The sequence below is a fragment of the Gossypium arboreum genome, chromosome 11, assembly GCF_025698485.1.
Source record: "Gossypium arboreum isolate Shixiya-1 chromosome 11, ASM2569848v2, whole genome shotgun sequence".
Lineage (NCBI taxonomy): Eukaryota > Viridiplantae > Streptophyta > Magnoliopsida > Malvales > Malvaceae > Gossypium > Gossypium arboreum.
In genome coordinates this window covers 24,892,939-24,907,709 of record NC_069080.1, presented here as the reverse complement: position 1 = coordinate 24,907,709, position 14,771 = coordinate 24,892,939, and the positions used below count along the sequence as shown (strand labels likewise).

Here is a 14,771-nt window from a genome sequence, read left to right as displayed (position 1 = left end):
AGAAGTCTAAGCTTTTTATCTTCAAAAATATCCATGCAACAATCATTTCTCATTTAAGTCAAATATGTGGCATTCGTCTAAATATCTAGGGGTGCCTCTTATTTATAAAAGAGCCTCTAAGGAGATGTACTCTTACATTATTGATTGGTAATGAAAAAGCTGAGGATTGGAAAGGCAAAAAATTTTCACCTATTGGAAAGAGAATATTTATACAATCTACAACGAGTGTTATTCCCTTATATACAATGCAATCAGCTCTCCTGCCTATCTTAGTGTGTAATCAATTAGATCGTACTAACAATATTTTTTATGATGAGGTTCTGCCGAAACCTTACGAAATCACTTAGTGAGTTGGTTGCAAGTTTGTTGCTTAAAGGAGAAAGGTGGTTTAGGGTTGCGACAAGCTCGACAAAATAATTTAGCCATGTTATTAAAGGCTGGTCGGAGTCTCTTTAACAAGAAGAATTCCTTTTGGTGTGATGTTTTTAGGAAGAAATATGTGCATGATGCATCCTTTATGAAGGTGGAACAAATGTCGAATGCTTTTTCTACTTGGCATGGATTTTTAAGATTCGACCCATTATTAAATCTGGCTGCAAATGGAGAATAAGAGCTGGTTAACAGGTTTATTTTTGGAGCGATTGGTGGGTAGGCAATGCTCCTTTGTCGCGACAATATCAAAATAATGAGTGGGAACATCGAACGAACAAGTTCTTGGAGTATATTGTTAGTAATAGACAATGGGATTTGTCCGTGGTTGAAAATGACCTTGATTTGGCATCTTTATTAAAGATTGTTGTTGTTCCTTTACCGATTTCTACTATTGAAATTCAACCTAATGTTTGTTGTTGGGCTCTTGAAAGTGATGGTCAATTCTCGGTAAGTTATGCCTATAACATGCTAGTCTCAACATCTTCTACTTTTGTTGCTAATGTTAATTTTGCATGGATTTGGAGGTTACAATGTCCAAAATGACTTTGTTTCTTTATTTGGTTGGTTAATTTGAATCACCTTAATACTAATCAAATTCGTGTGTTTAAAAATATGGTTGTTGAGCAACTTGCTCGCTTTGTGGGCATGATACTGAATCTTTTGATTATATTGTTTGTGAATGTTTACCAACAAAGGAACTTTGGATGGATCTTTAGGTCACTACTTGGCAACCTGATTTCTTCTTTGTTTCATTTCATGTTTGGCTACAATGAAACAACATATCTAAGTGCCAAGTAAAGTTTAATTTGCCTTAGGTGTTTTATTTATTCCCATTATATGGGGATTTTGGAAAAGTAGAATAATTTTGTCTTCAAAGGGAAAAATCCAACAGGTTTGCGTGTGTTGCAATATGATCAGAAGCTTGTTATAGACATCTTTGCTGCCATGAGTGTTGTTACGCCAAGGTTAGCTCGAGGACCACACTGGATGAAATGAACAAACCGCCTCAAGGAAGTTACATATTCAGTACAGATGGGGCTGTAAAATTTCGCTCATGCTTAGCTTCAGCCGGGGGTCTTATACGAGATAGCGGGGCTCACAGGATTGGAGGATTTATGATGAAAATCGAGATAACGGATAGCCTATAGGCAGAATTATGGGGGTTCGAGTTGGTCTTTGTCTTATAAAATCCTTGGGGATTCATCGGCTTGTGGTGGACTTAGATGCTCTACTGGTGGTACAATTCCTCGACGACCTTTTGAGAACAGTCATCCTTTAGGTACTTTGATTAAATATTGCCGTAACTTGATAAATGAAGGATGAGTGACCGAGGTTAGACACATTCATTGTGACAGAAATAGTTACGAGGACCGCTTGGTGAATTTAGCTCAGAACATTGAGAGAGGTTTGGTTCATCTTGAGACGTAGTTGACAAGTCTTAAACCCTTACTCCATAGCGATGCTTGTGGAGAGGGGGTAATTCGAATTTAGTTTCCTTGTTTCCTTCTTTTTGTACAAAAAAAGATAGTTTTTAACGTTTATATTTTTGTCAATTTGGCATTTATTCTTTTTTTTAGCTAAATTTGACCCTCAACTTTTTAAAAAGAATCAAATTTGACCATCAACATTTTTAAAAAGAGTCAAAATGATTTTTTTAACGAAAATACTAATTAAAGTGTTAAATTTTTAAACACCACAACCTGTATGACAGTTCATATGTACTCCATACTAATTTTTTTTTTGAATTTTTGAGACCTTTTTTATTTTATTAATTTTGATTTTGCTTTATTTTAGTTTTTTTATTTTTATAATTTGTGAATTTTTTGTTGGCATGAAATATAAGACAAATGATGTTATGTTAACATGATGTGCACATAAATTGCCATGCAAGTTGCCAAGCCAACATCATTGAAAATTCTGGTTTTAATCATCATTTTCATTAAAAAAAACTACTTGACCTTTTATTGAAAGATTAAGCACCAAATTTAGGTAAAAAATAGGGCTAAATTAACAAAAAAAATATAAGTATTGAAGACTAAATTTATCATTATGTTTAAATTATATATATATATATATAACAATTCTTGAGTCAAATTGTAACTCAAAGCTTAAATCCTTTTAATTTCTACAAATTCGTTTCTTGTAGGAAAAGAAAATAAATATTAAAAGAAATGCTATTATAAATTTTTTTCCATGAAAATTTACGTAAGTGTCCCTTTTTCTTTTTAGATCTTCTTGTCGCTTAAGTAAAAAGTACCAGGCTATGCAACCAAGTCTTGAATAACAAAAGCAAATCCAAGGAATAGAAGAAAATGGCGAGGTACGATAGAGCAATCACAGTGTTCTCGCCGGACGGCCATTTGTTCCAAGTTGAATACGCCCTCGAAGCAGTCCGTAAAGGTAACGCCGCCGTTGGTGTCCGCGGCACTGACATCGTCGTCCTCGGCGTCGAGAAAAAATCTACCGCCAAGCTCCAGGACTCCAGGTTTGCCTTTGCTATACTTTCCTCCACCTACATATTTCCATTTTTTCCCTCTTAAATATCGACTCTTTAATTACGTCTAATTCAAAATAAATTTAGGGTTTAGGGTTTTATTGATTTGGATTTAGGAATAAAGGGATACATCATAATTTAGCTTAAGCTTATCGCTATCATGTCAAAATACTTGATCTTATGGCTCAAGTAGGGAAACCGAAAGGTTAATCTTGATGATATCGAAAATAAAAACTTTAGGAATTTTATGGTAAAAACTTGTATATTAGGGAAAACCTTCACTTTTTCAATTTCCTCAAAATGGGCTGTTTTTTTTTACCCTTTTACTGCTTCTATTTGTGTAGATCGGTTAAGAAGATTGTGAACTTGGATAATCACATTGCACTGGCATGTGCTGGCCTCAAAGCCGATGCTCGAGTCCTCATAAATAGGGCTCGGATTGAATGTCAAAGCCACAGGCTGACTGTTGAAGATCCAGTTACTGTTGAGTATATTACTCGATACGTTGCAGGTCTTCAGCAGAAGTACACTCAAAGCGGAGGTGTTAGGCCGTTTGGTCTCTCAACTCTGATTGTGGGCTTTGATCCATACTCCGGTGTACCGTCACTATATCAGACGGATCCATCAGGGACATTTTCAGCCTGGAAAGCTAATGCCACTGGTAGAAACTCTAACTCAATCAGAGAGTTCCTAGAGAAGAACTATAAGGAAACCTCTGGACAAGAAACCATTAAGCTTGCAATTCGTGCTTTGCTTGAGGTAAGTTTCATTGGCTACTTTTATTGAATGATGGCATGAATTGTGCTGCTTCTTGCTTGTCAGTTGTTTAAGCCACGGAAATTTGAATTGAATCTATCTTTAACTTGAAGCCATTCCCCTTCGTACCTTATGCATCATGTCTTCTAAGATCATGCATGGATTTTAAGCCTTATAGAAATAACATGGCTTATCAAGCTGTGCGACTAAAAAATGGAAAATGCCTAAATCAAAATTAAAACTGGAGCAAAAGACTCGCTACTTGGTTGTTAATGCCTAAATCATTTACTTAGTGTTTTATTTAGCATTTAAGAAAAAAACAAGTTTTAAGTATTATTTGTGCCTGCATTGCTACTTGGAAGCATGCTTGATGGCAGTAGAGATTTATATGGTGTATTTATACACATGTTGCCACATTATAGAACAACAGCTTCAGAGATGTAGTTGTCCAAGTTGGTTAAAGTATACTTTTTGCTAACTCTCCTTTCAACATGACACATGCTGTTGATTGTAAGGCTTACTAACATGTTGAAAGTGCATGTTTTATGTCAAATAATGATTTGCTTGTATTTATGCGTGTCTCTTGCATGGAGGTTGTTGAGAGTGGGGGAAAGAATATCGAAGTTGCTGTGATGACGAAGGAGCATGGTCTGCGGCAGCTTGAAGAAGCTGAAATTGATGCCATTGCAGCTGAGATTGAAGCAGAGAAGGAAGCGGCTGAGGCTGCAAAGAAAGCCCCTCCAAAGGAAAAATAAAACATCAACTGTTTGAGCTTCTTTTAACTTTTCTCTCCTTTGTTCTTTTAAAGGATGTTGTCTGGGTTCTTTTAGTTGACAGTTGATGTACTCGGCCTCAAACTTTCATTCACCCGTTGGAGCTTCATTATTTACCGTTGTTACTGTCTCATTTTCGTTTGTTAATTTCAAGATATATAATTGATTTGATGTTAGATATTTGTTCATTTTTTCAAATCTATTACTTCCACCTTACAATTTTTATTTTTAATATTATTATTTTTCTATTGTAATTCTTTTATCAAATATTAAAATTGAACCTTTCTTTTAAAATTTTTTATAAAAATGTAATTATAATCACTAGTATTTTGAAATGATGAACTTAAAATTTTAAAAATCTTACAAAATTTTAAATTTTTATCCGAAAACTTTAATTTTAAAAGAATTTAGCAAAAATAATGGAGAATTTCAAATTTATAAATGATTAGAAAAGGGATTTGAGCAACTCAAAATTTACTTAAAATTAAAAGAGGAGGTTTTCTTTTCATAATCTTATTTCATGTAATATATATTATTTCATTGTAAAGTAAAATGAACTTCAACTTTAAAATATTATTTTATTTAATGTCCATATTTTTATATTTTTATATTTATATTGTTTTTATGTTTTATATTATTTGCAAATTTAACAATATCCACATTTTATAGTATTTATTTTAATCTCATCATTCTTTTTTATAATTATTTTCTTTTACCTTGTGAAATTTTTAATATTTTAAAAAATTATTTATCCAAAAAAATTATCTAAGTTTTTTACTGTTATAAGTTGAAGAACGGCCACGTACTTCTTGAGTTTTGATTAAGAAACATACAGCCTCCCTAAGATCTATTTACCTAGTAATTAAAAACAACAACTTTACTGTTATTTAATTATTAATAATGTATTTTATGCATTTATATTCGGATTTTGAATTTTCAATTATAATGATGAAAAATCAATTGCTATAAAAATAAAATACATTTAAATTCAAGTACAAATTAAATATTTAAAACACATATTTAATTTAGTTATACATGCAATTAAAATCAATTAGTTATCATTATTTAAAATATTGAATATTAAGAAAATTGATTAACAAAAGCAAAAGTCGTTAACAAAATAAGAAGTCATAATATTTCGATAGTCTCTGTATTTAAAAGTTTGAGATTTAATCAATATATTTAAAAATAGAAAATTAAATCTTATTTTTTATTTAAAACGTTGCTTCAATTATTGATACACTCAGTATTTTGTGTCTTTTTTTTTTTTTGATATACTCATCCAATCATACAACTTTATAAGCCAATTATTATGAACTCAATTTGTAAGAAAACTTTAGCAACAAATTTTTAAAATTATAAATATAATAAATAAGTATTTTACATCTCTATTTAATTATTACTAAATTAAAATAATTTTAAAATTAAAAACATAATTAATTAATAAAAGGTAATCTTTTTCTTTTTATTTAAATAAAATGTAAAAACCCAAAAGCTTCATTTGGGCTTCAGCTCCGGTTAACATTTTAAATATAATATTATGTTATTTTACATCTCTATTTAATTATTATTATTATTAAATTAACTATAATTAAAATAATTTTAAAAATAAAAACATAATTAATTAATAAAAGGTAAAATTTTATTTTTTATTTAAATACAATGTAAAAAAACCTATGAGCTTCAGCTCCGGTTTGGGCCAAAATAATCTTGGGGTTCATAGGGTTTCATGGTCCACAATTATCAAAAGGTTCAAACAACGGGAAAACCAGCAATGGTATGGCCCATGCAGGTCTTGAACCTGCGACCTTCGCGTTATTAGCACGACGCTCTAACCAACTGAGCTAATAGGCCCATTTCGATAGAATTTAATTATTTTACTTATAAATACACTATTCCACTGAGCTGAAAGTTAGTTTAAAATAAAACCTGCAAAGCGAGATCCAAGCACGACGACAAATCGAAACTACGGAGAAGTCAAATGCAAAGCAAGGTCGAAGCATGAAAGAAGATTACGAGGTACTTTACATGTTTAAATCCTTTTCTTTTTGCCGTTTAATTTAATAAATTATAATAAAAGTCATTACTTGGGTCAGTCTCTTCCTTTCACATCACCAAACCTTAATCCTTAATAAATCTTCCAGGTTTGAAGAAAATTTTACTTCAGTATCCATTTAATATGACGAGATTCTGATCCCCTTTCTTCTCCCTGTTTTGTATTAACTTCTACCTGTTTTAATTTCTGAATCCCGTTTTGTTGTCTGTCGAACTAGGTAACAATTCTTCCTTCTTATAACTGCGTTTAATTTGAAATTTTTCCTGTAAATATATCTCTATACAACGTTTGAATCTATGGGAAATTAGTTACCATGTATTTAATTTGATCGCTTCTTCTGGACATTTGTTTTCCTGGTTTTGAAGGTGAAAATTCATTAGCAATTCTTTATGCTGTGATGTTTTTCTGATTGGGGCCCAGAGTAAATTAGGAGTTTGCGGAGTAACATATTTTTCAATATTTTTGTGGATCATGGAATTTTTAGCATTTCAAATTCATATCATTTTCTTTTCCCTGGTGCAACTGTAGTATGTTTGATTTATGAAGTTGCTTTTGGTGGGTTTGTTTCCATCTTTCCATAACTTTAATTTGAGAAGCATAGCTGCATCTACTTATGTCTTAGACTCTTAGTGGTTCACTAGGATACGGTGTTCGAAATACAGCGATTTACGTAGAGGTGAGCAAAATCCGATTCGATTTGAAAATCTCAATAAAAAGATTCAAATTTTGAATTAAATACTTTTATTCGAGTTAATCAAGTTATTCGGATCAACTCGAATAAAAAATCAATTTTTTCCATTTAACTCGAATTTGTACTTCGAGTTATCCGAAAATTTGAATAAGAAAAGGCGAAACTTTGTCGATATTTATCTTATTTAATGTTAAAAGTTAAACTCATTAAGTTAAAAGGCAAAACTATGTCGATTTGATAAATGTTTACCCATTAAGTTAAAAAGGAAAATCATTATATTGTTTATGTAGTTAAATAATCTTATACGTCGTCTAATAGTTAAATAATTGGTCAATGTAAACGCAACATTTATTCGTTAACTCTACTCGGCTTGACTCGAAATTTTTTGATTCGATTCGATTTTATTCGAAAAATTTTAAGTTGAGTTTGGTTGCTAAAATAGGATTCATCAATTCGACTAACTAGAAATTTTTTTGACTCAATTTGACTCGACTGGATCGAATTCTCACCCCTAGTGTTATGATCTATCAACTAGACCAGAGTTGTGAAACAGATAGGAATACATCTATAGATATATAAAACCTGGATTATACCTCATTCTAGTCCTGATGATTCATTTGAAAACACAAATCAGTATGCAATTTTGTTGGTTTCCTTCATGTTTTCTTGTTACATGTTGGAATAACTTCAGTTGCGTCTGATCTCTTTTATGTGGTAACTTATGCTAAATGCTCGGATTTGAGGGGTTTTTTAATTTTTGTTTGTTTAAAATCTTCTTAAGAGAGCTGTTTTGACCTACTTAATTCAATTTCTTATGTATGCCAGACTGAAGAAAAGAAACAAGCTGCTGCTGATGTTCTTTTTCAATATTCTAAATTTGCAATGGCATGCATAGGAAACCAAGTTCGTCCTTGTGACATGAGGTTGCATTTGATGAAGGTAGGTTGGAAAAAAGGGTTAAAGTGATATCACTTTTCGATTCTATTATGTTCATTTGCAACGGTATTATAGAATGTCTGCCTGTCATACCATGCATATTATGATGTGAACTCGCTTGTCATGCTTATGATGAATTAAGGGTTCAATATCAAGGGCTAAATTTCGGCCAAGATAATTGACAATAGTTTTTTCCCCATGTTTAGGAAATATCAGGGCTCCCAACTTCTCTTAAGAGAGTTTCATCCCAAGCTGCTGCTTCTCCTGATTCAATGGGCGAGTCATCAAGCTCAGGTACCGCAAGACTTGATAAGAAGGCTGATAAAGCTGATAAATGAGGTGAATTGGGAGCGATTCTGATATTTACTTGAAGCATCATTTTATTTTATGAAAGTTTCAGTTTCTATGTAAATAGACTTCGTATTCTACTAGATGCTTAATGCAACTTAGGGCGTTCCAAAGATGTTAATTATAGGAAATTATTTCGTTTGTTTGATACACGAAGTGTGTCTGTGTACTCTGACTTATTATTTCTTAACTCTGAGTTCACAAATTTTCTTCCAAAAGGTCAATTTTATTGTTTCTTCTCTTTATGCTCCATCATAACACTTTCCATGCTTGAAAATTGTGGTCTCTACGATACAAATGTAGTCATGACACCATCACCACCGTCATCATAAATCAATCATCTTGTGGGGAAAAATGCAATGAAGTTCATTTGTGTCTTATTTCATTATTGATCTCCTCGTCTGATCAATATGTCGTGAAGATTAGGTAGTTTTCTTGACCCGTTCTGGTTAAAAGAAAACAGATGATCGTGGTTCATGGACTATTAACCAGTGGAGCCAACTTTTCCCCCAAGCCCTTAGTTAGCGTTACATATGGACAGGTAGCAGCATCTATTTGTTTCCCTTTGAATTTCCCGTCTTTTCAAGGACATATAACAGCTAATAAAGGTAAACACCCTAGTTTGGCTACTTTGTCAACATTTTACGGAAAGTGTTGGATAAGATAGACAAAGAAAGTAGCATAGACAAGCTTTTACAAAAGCCGGTTTTGTTTTTTCTTTTGGCATGCAATCAGCAGCTGGTACAATAATTGCTGTTCGGTAGGTAGAACTGTGTATGTTGATAGCAAAACTAACTAGCAATGAATATTGAAGCTGGCTTCTCTGGCTCTCTCTCTCTCTTTTTTTAATGCATGACTGAGATAGGTTACCAACACCTTTGCCTCATTGTTAACTACTTCCATAATGGTAGGTTCATTAATCTATACCAAGAAACAGTCTATAATCCTTAAGAATATGTATATAATAACTTTTCATTGAACTATCATAAAATCTGTGGTGTTTCACCATAGAACAACCAGATTGTAAGTATACAATAAACCCATTTTTGGCTGTGTTATCATAACCAAATTCATCTACTTCAATTCTCACTTTGAAACGCCTTTCGCCAAGTGCAAAAGCTCACATGTTGTATACTTCTACTATGACTACTACCCTCACAAGTGCACTCCTTGCTGTTTCGAAGCCCCAAGCTACAGTAGAAGCAAATGACTTTTCTGTTTCTTTTCCGCAATACCTGCGGTGGGTGTGAATGTAACGATGGTGGACTTATCTGCAGCTCAAGATTCAATTCTTGGTTCGTTTGTCTCTCATCTTCTCTTAGAACTGCTGTTGATGAGACTGTATCTATGGTGTGAATTGCAGCTTGTTCATTGACCGGTCGATGTGTCAAAGGGTCAATACCTCTGCTCAGTAGCTTCCTCTTTATGTGGGTATTCCAATGATTCTTGATCTCATTATCTGTTCTCCCAGGTAGTCTCCCTGCTATGATTGACCACCTTTACAGCAGAAACAAAAAGATAGAACTTTATCAGAGATGGTACACTAGCTAGCTAAGGCATGACAGAAGAAAATAATTTTTTTTTGAGAGACATACTTGTTACCAAGAAGGCTATGGAACTTGATGATGAGTTCATCTTCTTCGTCGGTAAAATTACCCCGCTTAACATCAGGGCGGAGATAGTTAATCCATCGAAGCCGGCAACTCTTACCGCAACGGAGAAGGCCAGCAGCTTTCGGAAGGGATCTCCAACAACCCTCTCCATGAGCTTGGATGTAAGCTATCAAACGCTCATCTTCTTCTCTAGTCCATGATCCTTTGTATGTGTGACCTTTCTCACAACAAGGAGATCTCCCCATTTACTCCTATACTACGCTTTGAACTTATTGTGGCCAAGGATTACTTTGATATATATATATGTATATATAACTTGGTGGGGGCTTTGGCAAAACAAAAACAGTGCAGTCTAGTTAAACCCCTAAGTTAAATGTGAACAGGATTAATAGTACGAGCTGGTCCAAGTCATTAACTGCACTGTTGCTTAATGTATTTTGAGTTGGTGAAAATGATAGTTTCTATGAGCGAAGTCGAAACTTGGTCCATTCATTCCACATGAGGCGCCATCTAATAACATGTACACTACAAGTACATGGGGGGACGATCTTTAGACGCCATCGCTGTTAATTCTACCGAAATTTTGGTCCATACCTAGACCGAGTTTGGTTAAAAAATAATGACTGATGTAGAAAATAAGGTTTGAAGTATTTAGGGGGGATTTTGAGTTATGTAGCTGCTATGAGATTTGCTTCTTTTAAACTAACCAATTTGTGATCATCAATGACCGCCGGGAAGGAACTGGACCTTGAACTAGTAATTGCACCAAAATAATACCCCCCATAGCCTCAACTCAGCTTTGGTCATGCGTGCCAAACCGATAAATAGGGATAAGTAAATGATTATTTTCTCCTCATTTGAAATTATATTTTTAAATAATATTTTTTTTATTATCCAAGAGTGATCTTGCCATGTCAGATGGTAGATTTATTATGCGTGTGACACGTGCTACACTTTATAATTTTTTTTTAAATGAATTAGATTATCACGTGTCAACTACTTAAAGAAATCGCCTCAAGAAGTTGGCATGTGGCAATCCAATTCATTTTTTTTTTTAAAGTTGTAAAATGTGACACATGTCACACACAAAGTAAAACCTTCATTTGATGTAATGGGATCACTTTTTGGAAAGAGAAAAATTAACATATTTTTCTAAGCTAGTTTCAATATCACTTAAGTTGCATGTGATTTCATGTGTTTATTTTTTAATTCATTAAATAATATGGTTTTATAATTTTAAAAATATTTTACTAATTAAATGATGATTGGTATAATTTATAATAAAAGTCTATTAATTTTAATAAACGATTGAGAGAATAAAATATTTTAAAAGTTATGAAAAAATGATAAACAATCGATAATAAAACGTTAAGAAAGATAAAATAATATTGATACATAATACTATTAAAATTAATATAGAAACTTGGAACTAAAATTAAAACTATAATGTTAAATTGAAATAATAAAAATAGTCATACTATTATATTACCTCGTAATCAATTAAAATAACCTCTCATCTCTATCTTATGTCATTATTGTTAGAATACAACTCGATATTACCTCCTCAAAGAACCATTGATTTAATGTTTCATTCTTTTTTGACACTTCTAACTTATCATTGCTAATTATCTCCATTTTTTACCAATAATTTTTCTTAAGTACTATTTAATTCAATATACTTAACTACGGAAGCTATCTATAGAGCCAAATTTAAATTTTAATTGAAGTATAACTCGATATTCATCAAGAAATAATTAATAAATAAAATATTTTTCACTTAAAATTTTATTCAAATTAAAACTTAAATTTACGTGAATCAATCTTTAATTGAGCTACCATACTACTTTATGTCTAGTACCTAAACTACGTTATAATTAGATTTAAATGCGAATTAATATATCTAAATTAAATTATAATAATATTTAGATCCGAATACAATTTGTAAGTGTCAATACTACTTTACATTTAAATATCAATCAATAATTTTAAATTGAATTATATTTATATTTAAATATCAATAAAATTTGTAATTATTACATCTACTTATCACACATACTACTTTACATTTACCTTATGCTAATATTTAGATGTCAATATAATTTGTAATTATCATAACATTTAAATGATAATTAATATATATATATATATATATATTAATTTTAATGTAATTTTACGTATTTAATATTTAATTAAAATTTTAAAAATTATACCTCTAATTGTTGCATTTAGCATAAAATAATATTTCTTATTTGAATTATTGAATATAGTTAAAATATATTAATTCATCCATTCAAATATTATAATAGAATATTTTCAAATAATAATTAAAGCATTTTTACATGTTAAACATACAATATAGTTTTACTTTAGGTAATTAATGTAAAGTAACATTATTCAAAAAAACTAATTAAAGTAATTAACTCTAACGACACGTTTGGTTTACTGGAATTGAATAGGGTTGTAATGAAAAAGAGTTGTAATTAGTAATTTAATTGTTTGATTGAATGGAATGAAATAGAACTGTAATAGTATTATCGTATTTGATTGAATAGAATAGATGTTGTAATAGCATAAGGAAAAAAACTGAAATGACCAGTGTACCTTAGCGTAAATTTTTTAGGTAGATGATTATTGTTATTGTTATTAAATTTTAATAGGATTATTATTAAAATAATTTAATAAAATAAAAGAAATACTTTAATCATATTTCAATATAATTATTATTAAATATAATTTAATAAAATAATATATAATTTAATAACATTTTAATATAATTATTTTATATTAAATTATATTAAAATATTTTTAGTTTTATATCAAATTATATTAAAATATTTTATATTAAGTTTTATTAAAATATTTCAAATATTTTATTTTATATTTTCTAAGTCCAAGCTTTAAAGGACTAATCTGAAATTAATTTTGTTTTGTTATTTAATGTTGTATGGAATAACCATTTTTGGTGATACTAAATAATAGCTATTATGGGAAGACAAGTAATAGGGAAGTAATGGTCATTCCATTGAATGAGTATTACGTTTAACCAAACAAAGGAATGGTTTACCATTCAATGAATAAGGGGGGAATGTTGTTCCATTCCCCCCAACCAAACATGGTGTAATATTAATTAAGTGATAATTAATATGCTTAGAATTCTACTCAAATAATAGGTTAAATTAAAGAAAAATGTCAATTTTAAAAGATAATACGGGAATTAGGCCGTTTTTCCCAAATTTAGGGAAATAAGTCAATTTTGGAGAGAGAAACAAAAAACGCATCCTGCAGAAGGCATTTTCAGCTGATATGGCAGCCAAAGGGCTGAAAACGCTTTCAATAGGACGTATTTTCGTCCTTCCAAAAAAAAATTTTTTTTGTTGGGTGTTGAAAATTTGGGGAGAAAGGTATGTTTGTGTTTTAAGGAGAAATTGTGATAGTTTTAATGTATGTTTGAGTTCACAGTGATGCGTAAGTGCTCGGAGATCTATACATTTCATTTCCCGTGTGGGGAGTGCACCATCACCTTAGAAGATGTCGTATTACAACTTAGGCTCCCAATTCACGGTGGTTATATAGTCACATGTTCAAGTATAACTACGACTCCTAGTTGACGGTGGTTATGCGGTCACCTCTAACATATGTTTTGGGCAATGAGGTTGATTACACTACTTTGATGGAGGAAAAGATTAAGTTGATTATATTGGTGAGCTCTGTTTTTTTCTCTCTATGATTATGATCTTAAACTTATTTATAGGGTTTATAAAGCATACTCTTCTGTTGGAATGAAACTTGAACCCATAATCACATAATCACCATCAACTGGGAGTCCTAGTTATACTTCAACTCGTGACCGTATAACCACCGTGAACTGGGAGCTCAAGTTGCAATGTGACATCTTCTAAGGTCATGGTGCACTCCCTACATGAGAAATGAAATTTATGGGTCTTCGAGCTCTTCTATGTCACCGTGAACTCAAACATACATTAAACTATCACAATTTCTCCTTAAAATAATTAAAACAAAAATATATTTTTTCTAATGGACGGTGGATGAGGAATTGATAGAGTAAGAGGAACAAAACTCCTTTTTATATAAGCAATCCGGGGAAAAATTTTAAAAATTATGTGGGAGCCCATGTCCATCCGGGATTCTCAAGATGAGATATTTAAAAATTATCTCGGGAATATCATGTTCTAAAATTTTATCACGGGATTTCTTGTTAAGGTTAGGGCTGAAAATAAGTGGGGAGGAAAACATACAAAAAACAAAAAAACAAACAATTTGTTCATTTTTTCATTGCTTCTCATTTTTTGGTAAATTGTTAGTAAGTATATATTATTGATGTAAAATAAGGTAGAATATTATATAAAAAAATTTCATTTTTTTCGTAGACTGTAAATAAGTATATTATTAAAAAGACATACGATAGAATACAATACAAGCCTTTTTTAACTTTTTTTAGATTGTAAATAAGTATATGTTATTGAAATAAAATAAATATAATACAATATAAACAATTTTAAATTTTTTCAGAGATTGTAAATAAGTATTATTGATGTAAAATAAAATAGAGAAACTTTTTGATAAAATTGGAATAAGTACCTTATGGATGGAAAATTTAATACAATATAAATTAAAAGTTAACAAACTAAATGATGATTTACATGAGAAAAGT

The 14,771-nt window shown here is 31.1% G+C and overlaps 3 protein-coding genes and 1 non-coding gene across 4 annotated transcripts; 2 read left to right on the top strand and 2 right to left on the bottom strand.

Annotated features, from left to right (window-relative positions):
- Nucleotides 1–2,612: 2,612 nt before the first annotated feature.
- LOC108470596 (proteasome subunit alpha type-7) lies at nt 2,613–4,631 on the top strand. The gene is made up of 3 exons (XM_017771955.2): nt 2,613–2,917; nt 3,271–3,685; nt 4,276–4,631. Exons 1-3 carry the CDS (start codon nt 2,745–2,747, stop codon nt 4,435–4,437), a joined length of 750 nt encoding a protein of 249 aa, XP_017627444.1. The 5' UTR covers nt 2,613–2,744; the 3' UTR covers nt 4,438–4,631.
- A 1,604-nt stretch (nt 4,632–6,235) lies between these two features.
- TRNAI-AAU (transfer RNA isoleucine (anticodon AAU)) lies at nt 6,236–6,309 on the bottom strand. Its single transcript has one exon. It is a non-coding gene; the product is annotated as a tRNA-Ile (tRNA).
- Nucleotides 6,310–6,334: 25 nt separating this feature from the next.
- Nucleotides 6,335–8,704, top strand: LOC108472585 (uncharacterized). Its single transcript, XM_017774128.2, has 3 exons — nt 6,335–6,474; nt 8,028–8,141; nt 8,345–8,704. Exons 1-3 carry the CDS (start codon nt 6,457–6,459, stop codon nt 8,474–8,476), a joined length of 264 nt encoding a protein of 87 aa, XP_017629617.1. The 5' UTR covers nt 6,335–6,456; the 3' UTR covers nt 8,477–8,704.
- A 723-nt stretch (nt 8,705–9,427) lies between these two features.
- Nucleotides 9,428–10,408, bottom strand: LOC108471214 (myb-related protein 308-like). The gene is made up of 2 exons (XM_017772829.2): nt 10,082–10,408; nt 9,428–9,983 (listed from the first exon to the last, which is right to left on the bottom strand). The coding sequence occupies exons 1-2, from the start codon at nt 10,342–10,344 to the stop codon at nt 9,566–9,568; spliced, it is 681 nt and encodes a 226-aa protein (XP_017628318.1). The 5' UTR covers nt 10,345–10,408; the 3' UTR covers nt 9,428–9,565.
- Between the last annotated feature and the right edge of the window lie 4,363 nt (nt 10,409–14,771).